The following is a 27,282-nucleotide window of genomic DNA, read 5'->3' on the forward strand; positions in this document are numbered from 1 at the left end:
AATTGTACACAATACGCTCGCCTCATTTTAATAGCTAACGCTAATTAATAGAAACTGTAAACAACGCATCGTTATCGATGCCCTATGCATGAAAAACAACAACCACAGAATAAAACCCCACTTCTTCAGTCAAATAAATAAAAAACAGTAATAACTGAAATTAATGTGCTATTGAATTGTACTAAGTTTTAATCTGTTTCCCAACAGACTCAAACAAAAACTTCAGGCGAGGTTACATCCCCTACCGACAAAGACGTGCCGCGAACGATTGAGCGTTCCGGTACGATGCCGCGTAGAAATCTTGCATCGCGGAGTTGAACATAGCTGCCGTATGCCAACAGATCAGCCCGCTACCACCATTTACTACCATATGAGATTGCAGTCAAAGACAAACTTGTATTGGAATATTATACTATTCTACAGAATTAGAGTGATTTACTGCTGTATAATAAGGACCTCCTTCTTTCATTTCCGAAAATCTCCATCAGATATCTAGCATTTTTTTATAATTCTTCTTTGTTCACACAAGAAACAACAATATTACCGGTATGAGTATGGGACAGCCATTCAGAGAATTTACTAAATATAGACTTTTCTTGTTCTTGTGTGTTACATTTGTTAAGTAAGCTTGCATTGGGAACTTTTGATAACTCAAGGGTCTAGAATGTTGAAAGGTTGTACAGGTAAATTTTACTCGTCAGAAATTGTATGCGGACTAAGTCGTCGCGGGCAATAACTTGTATACAAATATATAATAGAGATCGCAGTCCTGTCACGTCATTAGCAACTGCACTCAGTTCCTTATATTCCGAGAAGGCGTAAGCAATTTAGAAGTGGTGTTTGAGTAGAGCTGAAGCTTTGTAAAGTGACTTATTGTTCAGCTTTACCTGCATATAATAAAACCAAGCGATGATAGCCTAGTGGGTAATGTTTCGGATTCCCTTTAGGGGGACCGCGTTCGATCCTCGGCACGCACCTCTAACTTTTCGGAGTTATGTGCGTTTTTAACTTACGCAATTAAATAAAACTCTGACGGGGAAGGAAAACTTAAGAGACATCTCGTTTAAAATGCCTCTAAATTGTTTTAAATTTTACTAATCTATAATAAATTTCCTTCTTCGATTTTTTATTTCACCAAACCAAGCTGGCCAAGCGCGAAGTGGTAGACTTTGCCTTTGAGATTATTATGGCGAACTCTTAATCAAAACAAAAAAAAACTCTTAAAAAAGTAAAACGAGAGACATGCAAGTTATCTCACGTTTTACTTTTATGCGTGTCGAAATCACACACAAGAATATCACCGCCAACTGTTTACACATACTAAATTATATTTTTTAATATTACTTATATAAATGCCATCTTCGATTATTAATTTTTTTTATTGAATTTTTCAGCTCTAAACTCTACTTATATCTCACTTATTCTCGTGTCTCATATGAGAGTGAGATAGTGGAAGGCCAACAATTGGAACGAAACAAAAACTGAACTGAAATTTTCAGCATCAAACAAACATCAAAAAATATATCTCACGGTCGGTTGCCCGTTAGTAAAGTATGGCAAAGTTTTTCATATGAAAGCGTTATTTGGCGGTGTGTACGTGTACCTAAATTCAACAAATAATAATAACCGAAATCGTCCAACGGGGCAGATGTCCATATACTAAGCTCCATTCTGTTACTTAGGCACCTATGACCCCATTGTGTCGTAAACGCTTCTTAATAATAGGATACAGCTGCCTAATCGAGTGACATTGGAATGAGAGGCGGAGTTGGCAGTTTTTTTGTTATGTGTTGGACGTATAAACAAAGAGCTCAACGTATCTACAATTAAATATTAGCATTCAATTTGAAAAAGATACACTTTGAGATATATAAGATAGTACTTTAATTATTTTACCGATTCATAAAAATTATATACCTATAAATCCCTTCCCTTTTCCGTTTCTTGGCCCGTCTGACGGTAATAACCCTCTCAACTCAGTGCGCGAGTCCGTCTCGCACTGAGCTGTTTATATATTAATACAAATAAATATGAAGACACTGACAATTGTAATTAGGTTCTTCTTAAATGAAGTCAAAGCTGTAGCTTGTAGAATTAAGCATACAAAACTTTTTTTGTTAATTAAAAAAAAAATTAAAGATTTGCATCTAGCAGGTATAATAAGTAGGTACTGTTAGCTGTTATGAAAAAGGAATTCACGCATAGTTATACTAGAAACAATTTATACTTCTTTAGTTTCGCATCGGGTTGTAAGGTCACTACAATCAGGTCAACAAAAACTTTGTGATATTTATCTATTGTATCAAAATTTTTATTAAAAAAAATCGTGTTCGAGAACGAACATAAATTAATCAACAACTATACTTTTGTAATCGTCGACATCCCTGTGTAGCAAAAAAGTAGATTATTTCGATACGATCTCTTTAATAATGTATTTCTTTAATATTATGTACATGTGCAAGATAACGAAGTATAAAAATACCAAAAATAATTTATATGGATTGTGAGAAGAGGATAACAGTGCAGTAAAAGGAACAGTCAGCGGAGAGCTGCCATAAGTGGTAGAAGAAAACATCCTGAAACCAACACACATAGTTTTGGATGAAGGCGAATAAAAGTTACATCTCCGAGGTTCTACCATTTCGTTTTGATCATTATGGTATGTTTTGAAGCGTATTAAGGGCAATCTATCCACACAAGATTGCAACAATCTCTCTCACACATGGTTGACGCTTATCAACGGAGAGCAATAATTGGGACCGATGACCTTACACCGTCACTTTGAACACACTCACGAATAACTAATGCGGAAGTAAAAGGCAATAGGCATAGTTACAGGCATCGACACTAAGATGTTTATTAGTTCACCGAATTGACATGTTAACTAGTTTAATCCTAACTACCCTATTAAGATGATAGAAGATACAATTGATGAAAGATTAAAATAGAAATTATTATATCTTGTTTAATAGGCACACGACGACGCTACACAACCGAAACTTAACTCATTTGATGAAGAGGAAAGATTTTTTAAATATTTATTTGTACTTAATTGGTAGACTTTTAAATTAATTAACTGATTTTAATAGTAATTTTACTTTTAGAAAGCTATTTTAGTCAGAAGTAACATATGGCTATATATATATATATACATAGCCATATATATATATATATATGGCTATGTATAATTAATATAAGTAAAAAAAAAGTTAGTGCTACCTAACTGCTTATCCTATTGCGCTAAGTGAACCGATATACCGAAAATATCAATATGTGATTGTAAATTGTCATTTTTAGCCATAGAAAAGTTATCCTCACAAGACTTCTAGATTACGGGCTCTATGACTATTACATTACGATCCTAATTACCGCGGGTGAAACTGTGGAGAAAAGCTAGTTATTATAATTAATAAAGCACAGAATATTCTCACTTCAAGTGATTTCAGTCTCATTAAGAATTGGCTTCTTACCCTAACTTATGATGAGACTTCTTTGCTTTGATGACAAATGTATCTACTAGTGGTTAGTAATCAAACTTCGCAAAGGATTTTTCGCTTCGCTCATAGAAATTCATCTAATCAAAACCTGTGAAACTTGATTGAAAGTACATGTTGGATTATTCAAAGTCTGGAAAAAAGGTGTACCTACGTAAACAGATAGCCAGACGTGACAAAAAACTGATCTTTAAATCATTCAAATTTCCCCTTAGAGTGCAGGACCGCTTGCGCAATAGGAATTCACATGTATTCCAGAGATCGCGGTCGCCACTTTGTATACAGATTCAAGTGATTTGAATGATGACAAAAAGGGCCTAGACACACGTACCACAAGAAATACTTCATTATTTCATGTCTTATAGGATAAATACGATTTTTAGGCATTCACAATCCATATCGAATAGATTCGACACAGCGTCTGTGAGTTATATTCAAGATCGTGGTATTTGGAACTCCCTTTAAAATACCTGTGGTGCCCAGAAGAGGATGCTCGGCTATTTAAACAAAAAGGACCCTAGACACAAGGACTGACTGACATAATATGTAAAATGAAGTGTAAACAAAGTGTGCAGGTACATAAGTCCGCATTCGTTTTAGTTTTTTTGACTCCAGCTATTTAAGTGCCAAGTTTCATCAATACCCCGATTAAAATTTACGAAAAAAAAATTTATTTACAGAAATCGTATAGCTACCCTACAGGTTATTTTGAATTTTAGTATAGATGAAAAATTTAAGTATGGATAGTACTTAGAATTAATATTCGACTAGCCGAGACTCCGTCACGTAAGCGAGCGCGGTTGCCGCCATGTCTGCAGATTCAAGTTATTTGGAATTCTGACAAAATGTAACCATACAATTCTACAAGTGGTAATTCACATTGACTGGGGATTGCGCCAGAGACCGTTCGCGCTATTGGTCGAGTATTCGCAAATTGCAGTAATACAATTTTTTTTTACCTCGCAGTATTTGGCTATGGTATCCATTATAATTACGGAACCCTAAATATAGATTACATTATATTAATTTAAGCATCAAAACATTACAACTCACGCCATACGTTTTTTGTTTAGCGCCGCAAGCGTAAGCAAATTGATAAGTGGCACCATTGGGTGTAGTTTATTTTAGGGGCTGCGTATCCGACGATTTTTAGGGCGCCATTTGTGTTTACAAATAAAGAGTACGTTTAACTTTTAGCGGCTAATTAAAGATCGTCAGTAAACCGGAATAGAGTACGATAACTTGGCTGTACAACCAGGATGTAGGGACTGTGAGTTGTACACCTCCTGTAGCACAAGCATGCGTGCCACGAGATAATCTCTACCCGTTAATCGTATTTTTCTATAGCGATGACGAGATAATGGGAAGACATCATTTTCTCTTGGTGCTTAGCTAGAATGCCCGTAAAGAATGCTTCTGTTTTGGAACAAAACGTGAGAAAGAAAGTGTCTTGCGGAGGATGTAGAATCGAGAAAAACGTAGCTATAAACCTTACAGAGTGGTTTGAATCATTTAGTATGGAGCCTTGCCTACCTACTGTCCTCAATCATAAAACAAATAAGTATTATTAAAGACAACATCTTCTAATGTGTCAGGTTTCCGAGATGCAAACTATCAAATTTTTATTCGTGGTATGTAATCAATAAAATTAGAACGTACGAATTGGCTACTAATGTTTTTCCTTGCCGCCTTTTAGGTTTTTAGGGAAATTCTAGACTTAGAGTTAGAGTAGCTTATATTTCTGAATACTTTAGACGATTTCGATCTTATGTTAAATAACTTATTTGTATTGATTTCAGCTAATGATTCATAAAAGTTGTTTCGCGGCCGCGATTTTGGAAAATGGGGAGCGGAATGTAAATAAACATATTCAAACCTATTTGTCTGCTCGTTCATTCATAACAAAAAACGCTGCCTCCAACCATTATAACGAGTATATTTTTGCAGCTAGTTGCACCCTCATCAGACGATGGTGTTGGTGAAGCAACGTTAACACAAGTCGGGTAACATTTACCTTTCCTTCCGTGTCTCGGAAAACACTAAAACCGTCGGTCCCAATCATTATAACTAACACTTGACTAATAACAAATAAGCTCCTGTGGCAAGTTAAGTCGGTCCGTTTGTTGTGACTAGCACCGTTTCGAAATACAGACATTAATTATCTAAATCCAGCCATAGCGTAAATGATTCAAGTTTTATATTTTTCTCCTCAGTGAGACATGTCTGTGCTAAGCAATTGAGTTCTGTCAACCTAAGAAGGAAGTCTCGAAGTCTCACTGTCGAAGTGGGACGTGCCGGGTTCGATGCCCGGTAGGAATAATTCAAAAAATTATAATTTCCTATGATCTAATATGGTTGGCCTGGGAGGCTTTGGCCACGGCTAGTTACTGCAACAAATACGGTAAGCAATAAATTACGGTTCGGTGGCGCGAATAAATCGATTAGGGGTAAGGGTTTAATATAACTGCCATATCCCTAACAGGTTATTCCGCTCCCATCTTAGACTGCACCATCACTTACAACCCAGTGAGATTGCAGTTTAATTTGTAGTGGGCTAAACAACGCAGAGGATTAATCTGATAATTTTGTTGTGTCATCGAAGGAGTAACAAAAATACAAACATCCGAACTTTCACATTTATGATATTAGTTAGATTGTGACCTGAATGGCGAGCGACGGCTGTTTTTAATTATAAGAGTACTAGCGATAAGTTTTTTAAACTAAGTTTGCAAGGACAGTTTACTCATTTTCTTAAGCATTCGGTGCGCGAGCGTTTGCCACGAAAAAGCACATTCTCGAACAAAAGGTCCGGTCAATTCTAAAAGTTGTGCTCGCGAAAGAATGATTTGTTTGCGAATTCATGTGCTCGCATCACTAACGCTCGCGAATGTTTCCGGAGGGTCAGAGAGAGGAGGGTTCTTTATGCAAACTTAGCGGGGCTGCTAGAAAATCGCTACTTATCGCCGCTCTGCTAGAGTTGCCATTACATAAACGGTGTGCAAGAAGTGAATTTTCTGCTCTGGTCAGTATAGACCTCCTCTACCTCTTCTATAGACTAAGTCCACTGGAGATAAACTGGGTCGGTTGGCAGTCAGTGTAGAGAGTGTTAAGTGTTGATTTAAACATTATTTTCTTAACACAGCAGTAATAAAATTTCATCCATAGTATTTCTATGTTATCCATACTGATATTTTTAAATGCGAAAGTGTGTTTGTTTGTTTGTCATTACTTTGCACTCTAACTAAGCCACCAATTGACTTGATATTTGGCATAGATTAAGTTCTAAGGATGGAGAGTAACACAGACTACTTTTTTTGTCAGGAAAACAAACATGGAATGTAAAAAAAAAAAAGTAATAAACGCGGCCAAAGAACGAAAACAACAGCTAGTTTTTCTGTAGTTAAATTAAAAAGAATATCAATTTTTTTTACTGTGTCTGTTTGTCCTGGGTTGGCTGGACCAATTTTTAAAAAGCAGGAGTAATATAAGAATTCTGCCTATGTTATGAACCCATTATGTTTACTTTGCAAAGATTAGATATTATCATAAAGTACATAGACAAACTTAATGAGTCACTTCAACATAAATTTATTGCATGTTACAATATTATTTAAACAAGGCATGATTTTTTGATGATATAGAACAAAGGGTGGGTAGATTAGAAAAAAAAAATTATGAGCTGCACACCAGCAGCATGCCTGTAGTGCATCACATTTAGGATTAAAGTTATAACATTAATCATATAGCGGCAAATTTAAATGCACATAAAGTTATTATACTTTACTTTAGCATTTGAGTAAAATCTGCCAATAGTTACTAACTCTTTGTGTCCCAAGTTACCCTTTTCGGGCAAAGGGCTAATTCAAAACTTCTCCATTGCAGCCCAACAGTGGGCTATTCTGTTGGCATTTACAGAAATAAAATAAATTTACTCTTTCTTGATAAGACAAAGTACAGAATAATAATAACTGAAAATTGCTTATAGCTAAAAAAGATTTAATATATTTCATAGTCAATGTTAAAGTAATGATAAATCAAGAAATTGATTCAGTTTTTTTTTATTTTGGCACAATTATAAATACTAGGTAGATAATTTTTAAAGACAAATGTTACAGTACTCATACAAAGTAAAAGTTCACTCAGTATTATCTAAGAGGTGAACAAACTCATTTGCATAGACAATTGTGTGCAAAATGGAAATATCCAATGTTATAACTTTGGTTGTTTGGATGTGGTTGATATGAGGCACACCTTTACTAAAAAAAACTTTTCACTGAAAAATTTATACATTTAGTTCATTTGTTGAATATGGCATATTGAATATTTCAGGTTTAAAATGTTATGAATATTTTTTGTCTTACAAAAATATTAAAACTTCTACAATATAATTTATCTTGAGCAAATCAAAATGTTACATAGTAAATATACTGTAAAGGCATTATTAAAAATATATAAGCAGGATTAACACTCAATTATCAATATTAGTATTGAATTAAGTAGCATTGGCATAGGGGCACAAAGATGATACAGGAACTGATAAAAAAAAATAAGATCTCAAGGCACTTCGAACCAATGGTCATTTTAGTTAGTGCCTATCGAGCACACAAACAAAACAAACTACACTTCAAGAGAGTAAGCTTTTTTTGATTAAGTAACCTTTATTTGGTAAAAAACATTGCCAGTAATATAATTATTGTATGGTCAGTGTGATTATAATATTAACCATTTGAGTTTTAAATGAAAAACTTCAAGGTTATGGATGTAGGTCAGGTAATTCTTTGCCAGACACAAGTATATTATGTATGCAGGTATTTAAAGGTCACCACAAATTAAAAGATAACCGCTCAAGTACAATTAAATATTAATCAATATGTACCTATTGTTCATACTACATGTAAATTCATTATCTGTCAACATATTATTGAACATGTATGTAATGTGAATATACAAATTTGTATTTAGAATTCGCAACATATAGCTACTATTTGAGATTGTTCGTTAATAAAAGTTAACAGTTACCAATTTGTTATTATTTTTCATAGTATTTTTAATAAGAGTTGCAGTTTTAGTAACAAAAACAGAGTGCTATAGGTTTTCAATGACGCGATATTTAGTGATAGGAAGTAGTGTAAAGGAAGAGCTAATTAATATTCGGCGCGGCGACCGCGGATCGCGCCACACGGCCGCCAGTCGCGACAACGCCACCTCTATCAACCACTAGACCGAAGCGCCAAAGCGCCGATCCGAAGACCCGTCCCATCAAACCGCACGACTATTACAATCTCACATTACCATAAACGACTTTAATTGCCTTCACACAACTTTACTCCGGTTTTAGATCCCACATATAGACCCATCATAATAATATTTTACAGAAATATGAATCAAAATGTTTTGACAACATCAGTTATAACCTAAAAACTCGTGACAAAAACTAACAAATCATCACAAACAAGCGAGAAATTGCCCAAATAACTAGCTTCTAATGACTCCATTCTCATGTCTTAGCATCCGCACGCAGTACGCAAGCCAATACAATGATACCTAGATGCAAATGCTAATGTCCTATTTGAAGAATTTTGGTAAAAATAATAAGTCATTGATAAATACTACAAAACCGGCTTTAACAATACGAAATATTTATAAACCAGGCTATTTTCTTGTGATCTTTATACTAAACTTTACTGAACTAATTAATATGAGCAATTAATGAAGGTACGACAATCAAAGCAAAGCACCGCTAGTCGGCTGGCGGTGAACCGGCGAAGCTACAACAAAAATAACCAATTATTGTTACTTACCGCCGACTCTGTACATATTCGCAGCCATTTTTATACACAATCACTATTCATTAACACTTAATTAATCTACATCTGACACAATTAATAACTATAACACTATGTAATTGAGCTTTTAACAATGTTTTTCATCACGTTAACTCCGGACGCCTTTCGCTGATCGCCATTTTCTTTCACACTACCTACTAATTTGGCCAGTGCGCAGTCGCACTTTTTGGCGTAAACTTCTTGCTCTTGAAACAAAGCAATGACATAATTATCATTAATTTTATATCCACTTATTTTATTCGAAAGTAATTCTACTTTAATTATTATTTTATATTATTTTACAAATCATGTCCCGCGATTGAAATATATTTTACTATATCAAAATTAAAAAAAAAAAAACCATTCATTCAAGAACGTTTCGTTTCAACATAAAAAAGTAGTCATCTAACAGTTTAATTTGAACTAAAATTGAAAGAAGATGCATAATAACAGTAATATTTATCTTAAATAACTTTACATTCATCAAAAATAGTAAATTCACCTATTATTGCTTTTGTCTGAAATTTTTAATTCGATGTTTTTTATTGTCTTATTTATATTTCATGCTTGCAAAGGAACGTAATGTTAAAAATCATAGACAAGGACGCACATTTACACTATGGCATTTTTAATAATAGACAAATGTTCTATTTAGAGGAATTTATAAAATTACAAAATAATTAAAATAGGAATTGGGTTTTATACTATTTATTTATATAATATTTTAAATTAAATTAATTATGTTTGTTAAGTTTGAATTTCAGTGACTGCGTTTACAAAAATGACGTGGCTAAAGTGACAGTTTGGTGGTCTATGGTATTGACTAATTGACATTTGCCAAATCAGCTAGGCTCGGTCCGTCTGGTAAAATTGTTCTCAAACCAATTTCTTACAGATTTTTGAATGAATTTGAATTGAATTATTAATATATTGCTAGACTATCTAGCTTAAAGTAGGCACATGTATCTTTGGTTTGTATATTTCTAATATTTACTAGTGTTTTTCTGTGTTTTATAGTGTATGGTTGGTTGTTATTCGTGTTTCGTTATTAGATCGGTGATATGGCGACTTACGAGGAGTTCATCCAGCAGAATGAAGACAGGGATGGTATACGCTTCACATGGAACGTGTGGCCTTCAAGTAGAATTGAAGCTACACGACTTGTAGTACCCTTAGTGTCCCTGTACCAACCTTTGAAGGAACGACCGGATTTACCACCGATTCAGTATGAGCCTGTGCTATGTACACGCAATACTTGTCGTGCAGTTTTAAATCCAATGTGCCAAGTGGATTACAGAGCTAAGTTATGGGTCTGTAACTTCTGTTTCCAGAGGAATCCTGTAAGTATTTTATAAATATTCTATGTATAAATAATTTAAAATGTTTAACATTAACAGTAACAGACTAATACATTTAGTACAAAACACTACAGCAAAGCCATATTCCACAGGGCTAAAGATTAAATGTGCAAATCTAGAAATCATCTCTAAAATAAAAATCATATGTGAATATAGACTGAAATTATTGACTTTAATATTTAATAACTTCAAGAATCATTTTGGAGCAAAATTGCAAGTTAGGATACAATTAATTTCATATTGTTATTTTTAGTTTCCACCGCAATATGCAGCAATATCAGAACAGCATCAACCTGCCGAGCTAATAGCAAACTTCTCCACCATAGAGTACACAATAACAAGGGCTCAAAGTATGCCCCCCATTTTCCTATTAGTGGTTGATACATGTTTAGATGAAGAGGAACTCTGTGCTCTCAAAGATTCTCTCCAGACTTCACTTAGTTTGATGCCACAAAATGCTCTTGTCGGTCTCATTACATTTGGCCGTATGGTACAAATACATGAATTAGGTAAGTTTTTAAACAAAAAAAGAAAAGAAAATTCAAGGTTTGAACCACGTCTATTTTTCTGTCAGGCTTGGAATTTTTAATTTCTGAACATCCTCTGATCTGGTCTCAAGCTCTAAGGCTGTGGCTAGTTACCCTCTACTCTGGTACAGTATGCTTACTTTACTAGTGAGGTACTTTGAAAAGTTGTGTGTTATTGCAGGTACCGAGGGCATGTACAAGTGTTTTGTATTCAAGGGCACAAAAGATTTAACAGGTAAACAAATACAAGAGCAATTAGCCATTGGACGTGTGAACGCACCAAATCCACAACAAAGACAAGGGGCCCCTACACCTCAGCCACCTGCACACCGTTTCTTACAACCAGTAAAACAATGTGACATGGCATTGACAGACTTGCTGAGTGAACTGGATCGCGACCCCTGGCCTTTAGGTGTTGGTAAACGGCCTTTAAGAAGCAGTGGAGTTGCATTATCCTTAGCTGTAGGCTTATTAGAGGTAACTTATCCTAATACTGGAGCAAGAGTCATGCTGTTCCTCGGAGGACCTTGCTCTCAAGGTCCAGGTCAAGTAGTCAATGATGAACTGAAGCAGCCGATCAGATCACATCACGATATTCATAAGGATAATGCAAAGTACATGAAGAAGGCCATAAAACATTATGAAGCTTTATCACTCAGGGCTGCAACAAATGGCCATGCCATTGATATCTACTCTTGTGCTTTGGATCAAACTGGATTAATGGAAATGAAGCAGTGTTGCAATTCAACAGGGTTAGTATATCCCTTTTAATTATTTGTTATCTTTTTCTACTTAATTTCTCATGACTGGGCTTGCCTCCTAGTTGACCCATTACAGGATTTGCATATAATGTGATTGGCTGGACTGTTCATTTGAAAAGTTATACCTTTCCATCATTTTGGTAAAAAAAAAACAAAGTTTTCAATATTTACAGTCATGCAAATAGGATGATAGCCTTCACTTTTCTGTCAAAGATTTATCAATTTATATTTTCATAGCATTAAGAATTAATGTTAATCTATTTTTTAAATATTTATCATATTAACCAATGATGAGTGTTTTTCAGAGGTCACATGGTGATGGGTGATTCATTCAATTCTTCACTTTTCAAGCAAACGTTCCAAAGGGTCTTTGCGAAAGATCAGAAAGGAGATTATAAAATGGCATTTAATGGTACTCTAGAAGTTAAATGCAGCCGTGAACTTAAAAGTAAGTAAATAGGTCTTACTTACTTTACTAAAAAACTAGTTCCTGCATTCTAAGATGGTAAACTATTATACTGTATGTACATAGTACAACCCAAGACAATATACACTAAAATCAAATCTAATCAAATAGATTTCAATCATCATCAAATGAGACAGAATTTAATATAAAATATTATTGACCTCTCCATCAAGTACTTCAAAGAATTCTGCAAAAGATCAACATATTTTCAAAGAATGACAAAAATTATAAAATTCGATTCTTTACAGTAACGGGTGCAATTGGTTCATGTGTATCCCTCAATGTGAAAGGCCCATGTGTATCAGACCAAGAGGTTGGTATGGGCAACACATGTCAATGGAAGATGTGCACTTTTACCCCCAGCACCACGATGGCTATATTCTTTGAGGTACGATTTTATCCTTGTATCTAAATAAAATCTTTCTTACATCTAACATCTTAAAAATGGCCACATGCCTCTTGCAACAGTTATTACCACATGTTTTTAATAATATCCTGGACCAGTGGAGTGGAGTGTAACACACTATCCAATTCATATAAGTCAAGACTGTGCTAACTCCTAACTTTGGGTTGTAAATAAATCTGTAAACTGAGCAGACAAGTCTGTAAAGGGAGTTCAGTGTGAAACGAAAAGCACTGCTTTCAATGTCAATTTAGTAACAGAATTCTTACCACAGAGAATTTCTCATTTTCTTGACAAAAAATCCCAATACCTTATAATTTATAGTAATACTAGCTGTTGCCCGCGACTTCGTCTGCGTTTGATATTGTTTTTAAAGTATTCAGAATCGCTAAGCCTTAAATGAGTATAATAGTATATATGTAACATGTGACTGTCAATTAAAAATAGACAAATAATTTGCAATAAAATAAAATTGCGACTATAATTAACGATCTAAGCTATCCTATCTCTTAAGTTTGACCAGACTGCTCACGGTGTGTCAATTTAATTTAAAATCGGTTAAGTAGTTTAGGAGTCCATCGCGGACAAACATCGTGACAGGAGATTTATATATATTAAGATGTTTTATAGTATACTTCGAACAGTGCGTGTTGCCATTGATGACTTAAGGCTCCGAAACGTTGTAAATGCAGTCAGTTACAACGTTTCGGTTTCATAAGAAGGTTCAGAGTCACTCAGCGGGCGTATTCTCGGGGTATCTCTACATGATCAGGAATTAGGAGATCCATAGAAGAAACATAGTTATCGACATAGATTAAAGAGTCAAAAGCTGAAGTGGCAATGGGCGGGGCACATAGCCCGGACAACCGATGGATGTTGGGGTCCGAAGTGCTGGAATGGCGACATCGCACCGGTAAACGCAGCGTTGCTAGACCCCCGACTAGGTGGACAGATGACGTCGAACGATTCGCAGGTAGACTGTGGTATTTGGAACTCCCTCCAAAAGACCTGTGTCCAGATGTGGGTGTTATGTCTTTAAGGTGGTGGATTCTTTTAGGATTCTGGAATGGAATCCTGTCAAGTAAATTGCAGCGCTTATTGTAAATATTGCTTATAAATTGGCTTTTTGTATTTCAGGTTGTGAATCAACACACGGCGCCAGTGCCGCAAGGTGGGCGCGGATGCGTGCAACTCATAACGCAGTACCAACACTCAAGCGGGCAACGCCGTGTACGCGTCACAACCGCGGCTCGAAAGTAAGTTTTTAGTATACAAATGTTTGCAAGGTAAAACATCTTATATGAATATTTCTAAATTATATGTATCTTATATAAAAACAACTAACACTTTTTTTTTAATTTACTATGGATATTAGTATTCTTAACTCAGGCTTTGTTGCACTATTAGTATGGTTTATGGTTTAAGATCTTTATTTCTCAAAAGAATTACAAAAATTCGCTTAATAGAAAAAACATTAAACTTAGACTATTACATAATGTGAGCATACACTAAAGAAGGTATATCGAAATCTATAATAGTTATTTATGTAACTGTTGTATATTATTATTGCTACCCATACTGGGTATTAAAACAGTAGGGGTAACAATAAGGGGTATTATGTGGGTTGTGTGTGAGGCGAATCCAAGTGCATCACTTGATTGTTTTCATAACTAAATATCAACAGTTGCGTTATTATAAGCGCTAATATCGATATTGAATTGCACTGTAATTGGTTTAAAGCATGTTTTTTTATGATAATAAAATTACTGTGGCAATAAATTTTTTCCTAATCTTAATACTATATGCAAAGGCAAATGTGGACTTAAGACTGTAAGTTTATTTTACTACAACTGTTTGTTTGGCACATTTTTTTTAAAATTTATTTCAAGGAATGTTATTGACATATTTTTAGTTCTCAAATTGCTCTAGAAAACATAGACTGACCTTTTAAAAGTTATTCTTATTTTAATTATTAACTAATCGGAATTAAAGAATTTGGGAAATTCTCATGTAAAATTTCTTTACAGAATAAAAATCAAGCTAGGTTTTTTTTAACTTATTTATTTATTAAAATTGTAAATGAAAAAATACTATAAATGTAGGGATTATTGATTATTTTGGTTATATTTAAATATTCACTTCAAGGTGCCACACCTAAAATACTATTTTAGGTGTGGCAAAAACAACGCCTAAAATACTATTTTAGGTCGCGTTTTAAAGATACACAATAAAATACTGATAGATATTAAAGTGGTATTGATGTTATCGTAGCTGGGGCGACGCAGCAGTGAACCTGCAACACATCTCGGCAGGGTTCGACCAGGAGGCCGCTGCTGTGGTGATGGCTCGCCTCGTGGTGTACCGCGCCGAGCAGGAGGACGGCCCAGATGTCCTGCGCTGGTTGGACCGGATGCTCATCAGATTGGTAACCACCCATATATTTTTTTTAATTCCTCTACAAATTAGCCCTTGACAGCAATCTCACCTGGTGGTAGGTGATGATGCAGTCTAAGATGGTAGCGGGCTAACCTGTTAGGGAGTATGGTAGTCATCCTAATCGGTTTCTTCGCGACATCGCATCTGAAAACTAAATCGCTTACCACCAGGTGAGGTTGCCACCAGACCAGGCCAGATAAAATGCAGAAATTATAAATGGGACAGCGCTTACCATTTTGCTAGAGAGGTCGTCAAAAACCATAATATATACACACATGCGAAGAGTGCTAGGTCCCGGGTTCGATTCCGGGAATACAGGCAACTTGGGAATTTATAATTTTTTAATTTTCTCTGGTCTGGCTTCGGCCGTGGCTAGTGGCTACCACCCTATCGACAAAGACTAAATGATTTAGCGGCATGTTTTACTTTTTTTTAGGTTATAACTTTTAAAAATTAACCGGAAAATTATACTTCCAGTGTCAGAAATTTGGAGAATACGCAAAGGACGATCCGAACAGCTTCCGCCTGTCCGAGAACTTCAGCCTGTACCCGCAGTTCATGTACCATCTACGTCGCTCACAGTTCCTGCAAGTGTTCAACAATTCGCCCGACGAAACCACATTCTACAGGTAATTGCGATTTAACGAATACATTCTGACATTCTGATTGTTGTACTTTCATCATCGTCCTCGTTATCTTATACATCATATATACTATATTGCGGTATTATCATAGATAAAGCTTGTTACAGAAATTTGAGACGTTATATTCTGTCGACAAAAATTCTAAAATATTTTTTTTAAGCAAAAATACACTTTCGGGGGGCCTTGTTGGCGCGCACCTCATACTTTTCTTAGTTATAAGCGTTTTAAATTTAAAATATCACTTTCTTTGACGGTAAGGAAATCATTACTAGGAAACCTGAATATCTGAGAGTTCTCCATCATGATATCAAAGGCGCGTGGAGTCCACCAATCCGCATTAGGTCAGCTTGGTGGACTACGGCCCCTTCTAAGTGTGGGGAGACCCGTGCTCTATAGTGGGCCGGTAATATACTGATATGATGAACGGCCTTGGGATGAAATTACTGTAACCCTTTTTTTTTTGTTTTCTCTTGTCCTGTCGCCTGGTAGAGATGGCTTGTTATAGTATATATGTATTTTTAACGCTAACAAAATTCAAAATAATAAAATTCAAAATTCATAATAATAAAATTCAAAATTCAAAATTTTGAATTTTGTTAGCGGTAAAAATACAGATATACTCGTTAAACTTTTTAGTATGTTTTAGTGTACAATAAAGTGTATTAAATGAAATAAAATAAAAATTGCCCTGACAGAGGTAGTCGGTTCGTGATCGAGTACAGTTGAAATCTCTTCTTCTAGGCACATGCTGATGCGTGAGGACCTAACGCAATCGCTCATCATGATCCAGCCAATCCTGTATTCGTACAGTTTTGGTGGACCGCCGGAACCGGTCCTGCTGGACACGTCATCGATACAACCTGACCGTATACTCCTCATGGACACATTTTTCCAGATCCTTATATATCATGGCGAGGTAATGAAGCACGTGTTTCATAAATCTTTTGCAGTTACATCCGCAATCCTTTAACTAAAAGCGTATATCATGCTGACTTGTGTATGAGAGACTTGAGCTAAACAGCTATCTTCATGAAGTTAACCAATCTGAACTAAAGCAAAACGAGATCTCCAGGATGAAAGATAATCAACATCAATAATCATAAATCTTAATCGACAATCTATTCTTATACAAAAGCTTGAGAGTTTTGTAGTTTATTTTTTTCATAGCTATTGAAATACTATATATGCATAACTTTGGAAAAATACTTTTTACAATTTGGCTAACACTACGTCCGATTTGAGCAAAAGGAAGTTATAGCACGGCGGGTGGTGCGACGCGGTGTGTCCGGGTATTTTGTGTAGAATATCGAATGCAAGAAAATAATACTGTTATAGACGTTGAATAATGTTGCGTGGAACCGCTAGAATGAAATGTTATTTTTATAGAAGAATTTTGGAATCTACATAATCCCTATTGTAATTTCCATATGACAAAACATATCCCTTATTCATTTATTTATGAGACATGCGCAATTCGTTGTTATATCATTCACAAAAATAAACAATTAGATATTCTTTCTATTGTCATTACAACAATCAATCATAGTTGTATACAGTATTATCATTATTATCTCTGGTGAAAAGAAAAACAATATTAGTATAAAACTAAAACATTAAAACAATGATGATGTGAATACTAGGTAAACTACTATGACAGATTTTTACGTTATAATAAATTAAGATTTACTCTTGACTCTTCTACAATAAACTAACCATTGACATCTTGGAGATGTCTCTTAAAATGTTCAAAGTTTGTATTAAACGTAAGCTTAGAGGAAAGTTCTATATGAAGGACTACGTAATCGATAAAAAGCTTGCGTGTGAATGATTGCTTTAACCAGGTTGCTCTTCTAATAATTTTAAATGACAATATGAGATGGTGATAACAAAAATAAACATACGGCTAAGTTTGTTGCGGGCTTCCTCTTAGACCAGGACGCGGTTGGAACCCTCGTAGCTTTAGTTTTAAGTTTACGAATATTGTTATTGCCATCATCTCACTACCGTGTAATACTCATGTAATGTACGCATCAAAAGTGCCACCTATGGGCCTATTTGAATAAAGATATTTTTGACTTTGCGGTACAGGTTTGTTTTTAATATCCCGTTTTTACATTTTATCTATTGTGTTTCTTTTTGTATCTTGTTTCTGTGTGTGCACTAAAGAATTAAATATTAATAATAATAACTCCCACAAATATAATCCATTATTGAAATCTCGAAATGACAAGCCACTTATGGATTTTTTTTTTCCTCAGACGATAGCCCAGTGGCGAGCCCTCCGCTATCAGGATATGGCGGAGTATGAAAGCTTTGCGCAATTGCTTCGCGCACCCATAGATGATGCGCAAGAAATTCTGCAGAGTCGCTTCCCCGTACCGCGTTATATCGACACTGAGCATGGTGGATCACAGGTTTGTACTTTAGTCATAGACTTTTAGATTAACTTTTATTTGGTTGGGCACAGGCCACGTCTTTCACAGGATAGATGGTTATCGCGATATAATCCTTGTATGTCTGCCGTTTAACCACCCGCCCGCAGTGTTTATTTATTTATTTATGAAAGGAGTTATATACAATCAGGTTGTTATATACAATATATATAATATATTGTTTCTAATCAGTGTGCACAGCAATTACTACAAAATGTACGATTTTAACACCACAAACTATAATGAAAGATACGAAAAAGTTATACAAAAGTAACATAAAAAAACTAAAAACTATGATCCAATAGTGCAGTCGGGATTGCTTGACAAAGCAGAAATAATAGCTCGTTTAAAATCATTAGTGATAGGACTATGTTTTTTAGCCGAACGGATCGCGACAACGCGAACCTTAGCCGAATAGTTTAGTAGTAGAAATAATTAGCGGCTACAACATTGCGGATTCCGAGGCACAAGACGTCTCTGGCTTTCCCGCCCGATGGTGTCTCAGAATTAAGAACATAAACTCTTTCGCCATTATTCTATGTCTTAAAACAGTGGAAACCTTCCGCGTATGTCTCACTTCACACCCGCGGACTTTTGGTAGCTAACTAACTTTTTCCATTTTCGCCATTTTATGGTATACGTTTAGAACATTAGAGGTAAAATAATTACTGTCAAATGCTAAATGGCATGAAGTGACTAACCGCCTGTTAGAGAAACACTACTAAATTTGAGTGGTTTTTGATGGTTTTTGATGGATCAATATGAGTCGTGTTCACGGTGTCTGTATGTTCTTAATTCTGTGGATGGCATATTCTTTTCTTATAGTATGTAGTTTCGAATTTTTAAGTCCACCAATCCGGACGGGGCTAGCGTGGTTGACTACGGCCTTAATCCCTTCTCGTTATGGGATTATTTAATTTTCGACTCAGTACCGTTTAGCAGCGAACGTTGTAGTTTCAAGAATGACTCACTACTAAAGAATGACACTGGTCAAAGTTAGTTTGTGGAAAAGCTTTTTGAGCTAAAATAAGTCGGTTTGAGTTTCAAATTTGTAATCGTTACATTCAAAAAGATTTAACATTGAAAGTGTATTTAAGCCGTCTCCACGCTTTGAACATTTCCCTTGTCTCCTAAAATTTTCTCGAGCATATCGGTCACTTTCTGTTGGGACTGTAGAAATTTTTGGAAATGCCCGCCGTCGTACGATTTCTTTTTCATATTGTTTAGCGTAATTTGATGACGAGACGCAATTTTTCTGTTGCAACAGTCTACCATTGCTTCTGAATATCCTAAATTCTCGTTACAACAATCATTTCTTTCTATATACTTGTTTTGTTTTGGATAATCTAGATTGCGCTCAATTTTTTCCAACTTCTCATGGTATCGTGGTGTTTCTTGATGTGTAATTTCGTGGCTGTTTTTTAGTGACTTATACTTCCCTAAATTGATCCTTTCATAATAATTGGCGTTGTATTTAGAATGTTCATTATTGGTTAATGTGAACCTAATAACATCGTCATTATCGTAAGCATGAAAGTTGTGCGAGGGTGGTCGATATGGTTTATCAGATAAACGAGTATTTAGGTGTTTTAGTATGTACGGTTCAAAATTTTTACTCCTTTCTAAATGTGGACTGTCTCTGTGCTGATATCCTTTTATACTTGCATCCCTTTTACCATTGTCAAATAGAGTTATTCTGTATGGCGCCTTTGTAGTTATAATAATATTCTGTCTTATTAGATTCTGTGATTTATCTAAAGTTATACCTAGAGGTGGGATTTCTATATTATTAGTCTGTACAGTTAGAGGAAGTAAACTATTATTTGGTTCCTGTTTTGTAATCAGTGGAGGTTTCATAATCGTTGGTTGACTATCGATGGATCCCTTTGATCGGTATTTGTGGAGTTGTGGGGCAAAATTAATAATATTTTCTGTGTTTACCATTGGGTACTGTTTCATTCCGTATACTTGGTTGGTATAATAAGGAACTTTGGCTTGTATATTGTTAGTTGGTAATAAATCAGACTTTGTCCTGTGAGGAAATACATTAAATTCTTTAATATTAACGTTTTGATTTGTTTCTTTGTTATTAATTCCTTTTTCAGTTTCACTTGTAATTACTACAGTGTTCTCTTTCAAAGATTTTATTTCTTCGAATAATTCTAAGAATTTACTCATTACAGAATCTAGTTTTATTGGTATTTCATTCTGAAGTGTTGTTTTGAATACGGATTCTGAAATAGAACAATATAACACATTAAGAATAATTGAACTTCATTGATTTATTGAATTCAATTGAGGAATACAATTGTAATAATATACTAATTTTATAAAATTATAATTGTAATAGTAGTTTAGTAAGCTTTCATACTTGGGCAATCCAAAAAGTTCTATATAGTTTGTAATAAAAAATATAAAAATTCGCTTGTGTTGGATAAAGACTTATCATATATGGATAAGTACAATCGGTACCGACTACCACATCAATACTTCCTCGACTACTGAGTGAATGCTTTGTACGTAACGGTTGCATAGTTCCGAGTGCTACCCTCGTTTAATTTATAAATATAGGATTAATATCTTTAACAATTAAATGCATTTAATTTTATTAATAAACGTACGTCTGTACTAAGTTCTACGTAAAACAAGTTATTATCATCTGTTATGTGGCTCAATAAGTTGTTAAAAATGTTTAGTTTATATGCTGTAAAGTTTTAAAAAGGTTTTGTAACCTGCAAAACTGTAAGTAATATATTATTTATTTGTTCAACCTAGGCTAGTCACTAGGATATGAACTGTAATACAATTATTTAATTAATAAATATATTTTTAAAACAAACAAACAAACAAAACAGTAGTTCGATTTGTTTACATCGATGAAAAATTTTCATATCTTCATGCAGATAGTCAGACCGAAATACTTCTACCTTAATGAAAATTGATCCCATTCGACTACGCGGTATAACTAAGGGCATAAACCTATTATAGTTAAATCGAAATTTACCTCTTAGTGTTTTGCTTTGTACCGTAGTTGTAGAAATTAAAGTTGTAGCACTTGTAGACACTGTTGTTGTTACGTGCAATTCTTTTCGCAAGTCCCTTAAAATTATTTCCTTTACACTGTCAGCTATTTCTCTAATCATATCACGAGATATATTATGTTTTAGCTGTATATTTTCCGCACTCGTAGTATCAACTCTTTGAAAACTTGGTAAGAAGTACGGATTTCTAGGCAAATTTAAACTTTCTTTAATTTTTCTGTTGACATTAATAGCGTTCTGCGTAAATGTGTTAAAATTTTCAAATGTATTAAGAATAAAAGCATCACTGGAATTTGTGCGATTCATTATGTTTGTTTTCTCTCCTTTTGACTCGGATTCTATATCGATAATTTCTTTTGGTATTTGCGATTTTAGAGCGTTTTGTTGCGTTGTTAAATAACCATTGGTAATTTTCTCCATATCTTGTATTCGCATCAAATACAATTTTTCAATATCAACATTTACAGTTTTTTGCGTTGTTGTCGATTTAGTGCTCAAACTTCTTGATAAAAACTTTGCTAGTAAACTATTCAGGGTGTCAGATTCGGATGAGTGAATATTTGCTGATAACCTCCTCTTACTTTCTTGTTCTGCTATAGAATCTGGTTTTTGTATTAGCTGCCTTCTCACTTTTTTTATTGCCGTGTCATGCCGAAGTATTTCTAACTCAGGCTGTCCGTCATTATTTTGAATAACTTCAGTAACACTTTTAGTATATTTATATGCATTTTTGTTGGAAGCTTCGTTATCATCTTCATGGAATTCATGTCTACTTTTATATACATTACTGGCGTTGTAAGAGTTATTTTCTATGCGAGAGCTTTTTAATACTGCAGGCTCACCAATATTTTTAAAGTCATTTATTAAAGCATCTGTAAAATAGTTTAACTTATAAACCGCTGTCTAAACTTTCCTAAATATGTAGTTAATTAGAAAGAAAGATCGACTTACTTTTTATTTGATTGAATGGTTGAGTTTCTGTTATGTTTGTAAATTTATCGTCGCTATTGTTATCCCTTGATTGTACGCAAGCTTGCAGTAATTTTCTAGGACAAATAAGAAAAGTTTATTTATTTTTCTTAAGGTTTTGATTAAGAACGCATATAACTTTGGTATTGTTTTTATACAATGTCTCACAGTATTTAAAGTTATATTATCTACTGTCTCTGAGACTTATCTGTGAAACTACAAAGCTAGTAGTTTTTGAGTAAACCACTGCTATAGTTTTTACAAAATTAAAATCATATGTCTCATGTCTCTTTATAAAGTACGCGTAGCGTAGAGTAGGTACTATGCGCGTGTCAGTCATTTATCTTCAATAGGTTCATCATAAATGCTTTGAATTCGTTAGTATGGAAAAATAAATATACATCTACTGATTTAATATTTTACAGGATGATTCCTTATGAATGATACTTATGCATCCTTCAATAGTATCACGTAATTCTTTTACACGTTGTATAATAGAATAGAACAGAACTAAGCTATATATCTGGGTTATGTTCTGCCATAACTTCGTAAGTCCTAATTCTTTGTTATGTACAAAAATACATGTAGCTTGTCCGTTCCAAATAAAATAAAGTACTCACGCATTGTTCATATCCTCGATGTTTACGTTGTGTCGTTGCAGTTTTGTCAACAAATTACCGTCCAAGTGTTCCTTTTGCATTCCACTCAACAACAAAATGCACATTAGGTCTGAAAGTTTAACATTAAAATCGATTTTGCAATATGAAATTATACTACAGTATATAGTATAGTACAGATTTCGGCGCGATTGTATTATGTTCGTAATTATAAGGGACTTATGTAGGTTGTTTGGCACTGTTTACTTAAACTAGCTGTTGCCCGCCTACTTCCTAAGTTGAGCCTGGGTAAGGGCTTGTAGGGAGGACAAACAAACAAACACTTTCGCAATTATAACGTAAGTAATGATTTAAGTATGCTTTTGGAACCTTTTATCCGGCCTAAGCGTGGTGTCGACTGACCGTGTGATAACGTACATGTAAGGGCGACCGCGGCGATCAGAACTCTGCACATTCTGACGTCTTATCGCCTCGCCACCTGATCACATGTTGTGTTTTCTACTTATTGTACTCTCATTGTGCTTGTTTGAGACTTAATGGAACTAAAAAAGTTTCTGATGTGTTTGAGTGAAGAACAATTTCTAAGTTATGACGGTAAATGATTTCGCGCCACGGAGTTAGCGAAACCTATTTTGGTTAAATTTTAAGATTATTTATTACTTACATGTTTTGCACAACAATCTACATTGTTTGTAAAACGTTCTTATTTATAATTTGTATGAAACCCGGTGATCGATATAAACTCATTGCGATGATAAATGTCATCATCAACAACAACATTTTATCAAGGAGACCGGTGCCACTAAAAGGCACAGGTCTGTCAGGGAGGAGACTCCCACAATGAGAAGGGCTTAAATATTAAGATTGTTTATGGACTATGTATCCGTTTTTAAATATAGATTCTAAAGATTACTAGACTTTGTGTGATTGAACCGCCGCGCTGACAGCACAGGGGACACAGACTTCACTTTTGGGGGGCCGAGTCCGAATCCCGGCACGCACCTCTAACTTCTCCAAGTTATGTGCGTTTTAAGTAATTAAAATATCACTTGCACCGTTGAAGGTGAGGGAAAACATCGTGAGGAAACCTGAGAGTTCCACATAATGGTCTCGAGTGTGTGTGGAGTCCGCACGGGGCCAGTGTGGGGCACTATAACGGTTCTAACCCCTTCTCATTGTGGGAGGAGACCAGTGCCCTGTGGTGGTCTGGTAATGTGTTGATGAGAAGACTAGAGTTGGTGAGTGATTGCGACCCTGACACTGATATCTTTCACGATACCCTAGAAAGTTTTAGGAAGAAAATTGTATGTAAATTAAATATAAATAATCTTAATTATGAATTTTAATTTAATATTACTAATCAATCTGTTATAATAGCTTAATTCATATTTATATTATTATTTTTAATATTTTTAATAATCTTTCGTTAAATACTTATTTAAGTTTGAATTTTTTTTTTTATTGTGACTGGAGATAACGAAGATGATGCTGTATACTCCTTTACTTGATTATTGTAATGACACTAGAGAGAATTTGTAATTCTAACACATAATTTTTTTTATGAATGTAGTTACTATTAATTGCTGGTGTCTTATAAATAAATAAATAAATCTGATGCAGATGTCATCACCCCTCTTCCCGCGGCTGTCGTACTATAAGGGAATATAACGGAGAGTGGAAAGTAGCTTTCTCAGTGATCCTACTAAAATCTACTACTATCACCAAATCGTTTGGCCAGTGTAGTGATTATGGGCAAACCCGTCGCGTCGGGAGAGACTTTTAGTCCAGCTATAGACTATGATTACTCTTGTTTGACTAAAAGTGCTATAGTTCGAAAAGGTTGATACTATATATAAAACTTTCTTTATCGTTGCAGGCCCGATTCCTGTTGTCCAAAGTGAATCCATCGCAGACGCATAACAACATGTATGCTTACGGCGGGGTGAGTTTATTAGCATAATAATTCTTATATAGTTTTGTTATAGTACATTTGTTGAATATTTTATGAAGTTTGCACGATTTTTTTTAACATTAAGTAAATTTGTAGAGATTCATGTTTGATATTATTTTTGAGTTAATTTTTTTTTGTTTTTTATAGCAATGCAATTTGCATGTGTTTTAATACGCCATGTGAGCATGGTTTTTGAACTGACGTTTTTCTTTTTTTTTTGTTTCATCATTGTTTTGGCGAAATCCAGGCGATGCCGATACCATCTGCGGTACATATTTTTTTTCTTTATTTAAAAAAAATGGTTTTGGGTTTTGCAATCTACCTATACATACCTTACTTTTTCTAACTTGTCTTATTGTGTAAACAATATTATCATTACCTTTCAGTGCAATTTTTTTTTTCAAAAATAGAACAAGTGTATTAAAACTTTTTTAAATTACACAATAAAATAGAGCTATCTTATTCTTCTATAGGTCTTTATGAACTGTTTTCAAATTATGCTTTACGCCTTTACACCTAGTTGGCCATCCGAAGGGGCAATGCTACCAGCATCTTAGTCATTATGCCTCGCTTTTGATGATGTTTTAGTATTAATCTCGTTTTATTTGGCACATTGCTTTTTGTAGGTTTGTAAGAAAGGTGGAATCTGTAATTATTAATTTTGAAAAAAAAAAGAATACTTTACACTTAACAAGAATGGAAACATTGTTAACATAGTAAGACAAATTTGACGGCCGATTGGCGCAGTTTGCAGCGACCCTAATTTCTGAGTCCAAGGCCGTGGGTTCGATTCCCACAACTGAAAAATGTTTGTGTGATGAGCATGAATATTTTTCAGTGTCTGGGTGTTTATATTATAATTATATACGAGAATATAAAAAGTATTTATGTATTATATTCATAAAAATATTCAACAGCTATCTTGGTACCCATAACACAAGCTACGCTTACTTTGGGGCTGGATGGCGATGTGTGTATTGTCGTAGTATATATTATATTATATTATATTAAATAAAGGACTGAAGGAAAATGGACTGTATTCTTTATGCTTTTTGATTGCTAGTATTAAGTATAACAATTTGTGCATAAGCCTATTTGTTTGCAAACTTATTTAAAAATTAAATTCACAAAGAACATTAACATTTGTTTTGAATATTTTTTTAATGTATAAGCAAATTTTTTTAAAAGTTAAATGGCATTAGCAAAACCAAGTCGCATGTTAATTATAAAGCTTATCATTTAATAATCTTTTTGAGTGATTTGTGTTTGTGTTCGTAACAATTTACATTTATATATATGAACCTATATTTAGATCTAAAACTATCACTTATATATTATGTATATTTAAATTTTTTACTAATCTAGTATGAATCTCAATACCTTATTTGAGGTTCAAAGGAATGAATGTCTTGTTCAATTTCAGAATGCAATTCATATGTTATTGATATAAAGAAAAATGGGTCAGGCTTTATTATTCTATATTCTGTTATAGCATGAAGAAATAGCATGTTCATTATACGTTTGTGGCTAAAGCAATGACAGTAAGACGAAAATAACAATGTTTACAATTTCAATTGCAATTTCGCATGTGAGCGAAAAGGAGATATAATATGTTAATCCGTTTCTCAAACTAGATTGGCGACAAAGATCGCTAACATTGTTAATCTCGTTTTTCTGACAACTTCTGACTGAAAGTCCTTCTATTATATATATTTACGGGTTTAAGGTAGGTAAGCCTAACAACAAATTAGCGTGCTTCAAAACATGTGCAATATAATAATCCTACTTATTGTGTTCATAGGACGGTGGCGCCCCCGTGCTAACTGACGATGTCTCGTTGCAAGTCTTCATGGAGCATTTGAAAAAGTTGGCTGTGTCGTCGACCGCGTAAAATAAATCGATATTTTTTTTTTGCTTTCATAATATTATGTTTGAATGTGTATAATATTATTTTCCATTGTTTCAAACACTTTTCATATAAGATATATTTTTTTTATTACAAAGCGCGTATAAAATGCGCATTTAATTTTCCTGTAAAAATCGAACAGAGAATAGCTTGTGTTGTAAATGAATGAAGGTTGGGAGTGGCGTGAAAGGGACTTGACGTCATTTAATGTTCTAAGCTAATATTTTCTTTAGATAGCCATGGTTCTTGGCGACTATAAAATAAAATGCAATTTGTTATAATGTTTACATTATTTTAATCGATATTAAATTTTGAAATCGGTATTAAATGTTCTGGATTGAGAAGTTTTCAGTAATATTTTCTACCTTGTAATGTAAGTACTCTGTAGAAATAAATCTTTATTTAAAGGAACATTATTTTTGTTTTATTTTATATTTTTTTTTTTAATCTTA

At 34.3% G+C, this 27,282-nt stretch overlaps 3 protein-coding genes across 4 annotated transcripts in view; 1 reads left to right on the forward strand and 2 right to left on the reverse strand.

Moving 5' to 3' along the window:
* Positions 1-9,614, reverse strand: part of LOC120631978 (metastasis-associated protein MTA3) — a 109,495-nt gene extending 99,881 nt beyond the window's left edge. Inside the window, exon 1 of the mRNA XM_039901700.1 lies at positions 9,296-9,614. Coding sequence (XP_039757634.1) covers positions 9,296-9,323 — 28 coding nt within the window. The 5' untranslated portion in view covers positions 9,324-9,614. The remainder of the gene's footprint in view (positions 1-9,295) is intronic.
* A 538-nt stretch (positions 9,615-10,152) lies between these two features.
* LOC120631984 (protein transport protein Sec23A) lies at positions 10,153-27,243 on the forward strand. Of its 2 annotated transcripts, XM_039901709.1 has the most exons (14): positions 10,153-10,290; positions 10,372-10,659; positions 10,931-11,186; positions 11,386-11,956; positions 12,271-12,413; positions 12,680-12,819; positions 13,972-14,090; positions 15,106-15,259; positions 15,748-15,899; positions 16,656-16,830; positions 18,173-18,328; positions 24,850-24,915; positions 25,172-25,192; positions 26,726-27,243. In XM_039901709.1, the coding sequence occupies exons 2-14, from the start codon at positions 10,381-10,383 to the stop codon at positions 26,813-26,815; spliced, it is 2,322 nt and encodes a 773-aa protein (XP_039757643.1). In that variant the 5' UTR covers positions 10,153-10,290; positions 10,372-10,380; the 3' UTR covers positions 26,816-27,243. The 2 variants fall into 2 exon arrangements, with proteins under 2 accessions (XP_039757643.1, XP_039757644.1); XM_039901710.1 differs by lacking the exon at positions 25,172-25,192.
* On the reverse strand, positions 22,249-23,466 carry LOC120631985. Its single transcript, XM_039901712.1, has 3 exons — positions 23,376-23,466; positions 22,977-23,085; positions 22,249-22,433 (listed from the first exon to the last, which is right to left on the reverse strand). The coding sequence occupies exons 1-3, from the start codon at positions 23,425-23,427 to the stop codon at positions 22,313-22,315; spliced, it is 282 nt and encodes a 93-aa protein (XP_039757646.1). The 5' UTR covers positions 23,428-23,466; the 3' UTR covers positions 22,249-22,312.
* Positions 27,244-27,282: the final 39 nt, after the last annotated feature.

The sequence above is a fragment of the Pararge aegeria genome, chromosome 19, assembly GCF_905163445.1.
Source record: "Pararge aegeria chromosome 19, ilParAegt1.1, whole genome shotgun sequence".
NCBI lineage: Eukaryota > Metazoa > Arthropoda > Insecta > Lepidoptera > Nymphalidae > Pararge > Pararge aegeria.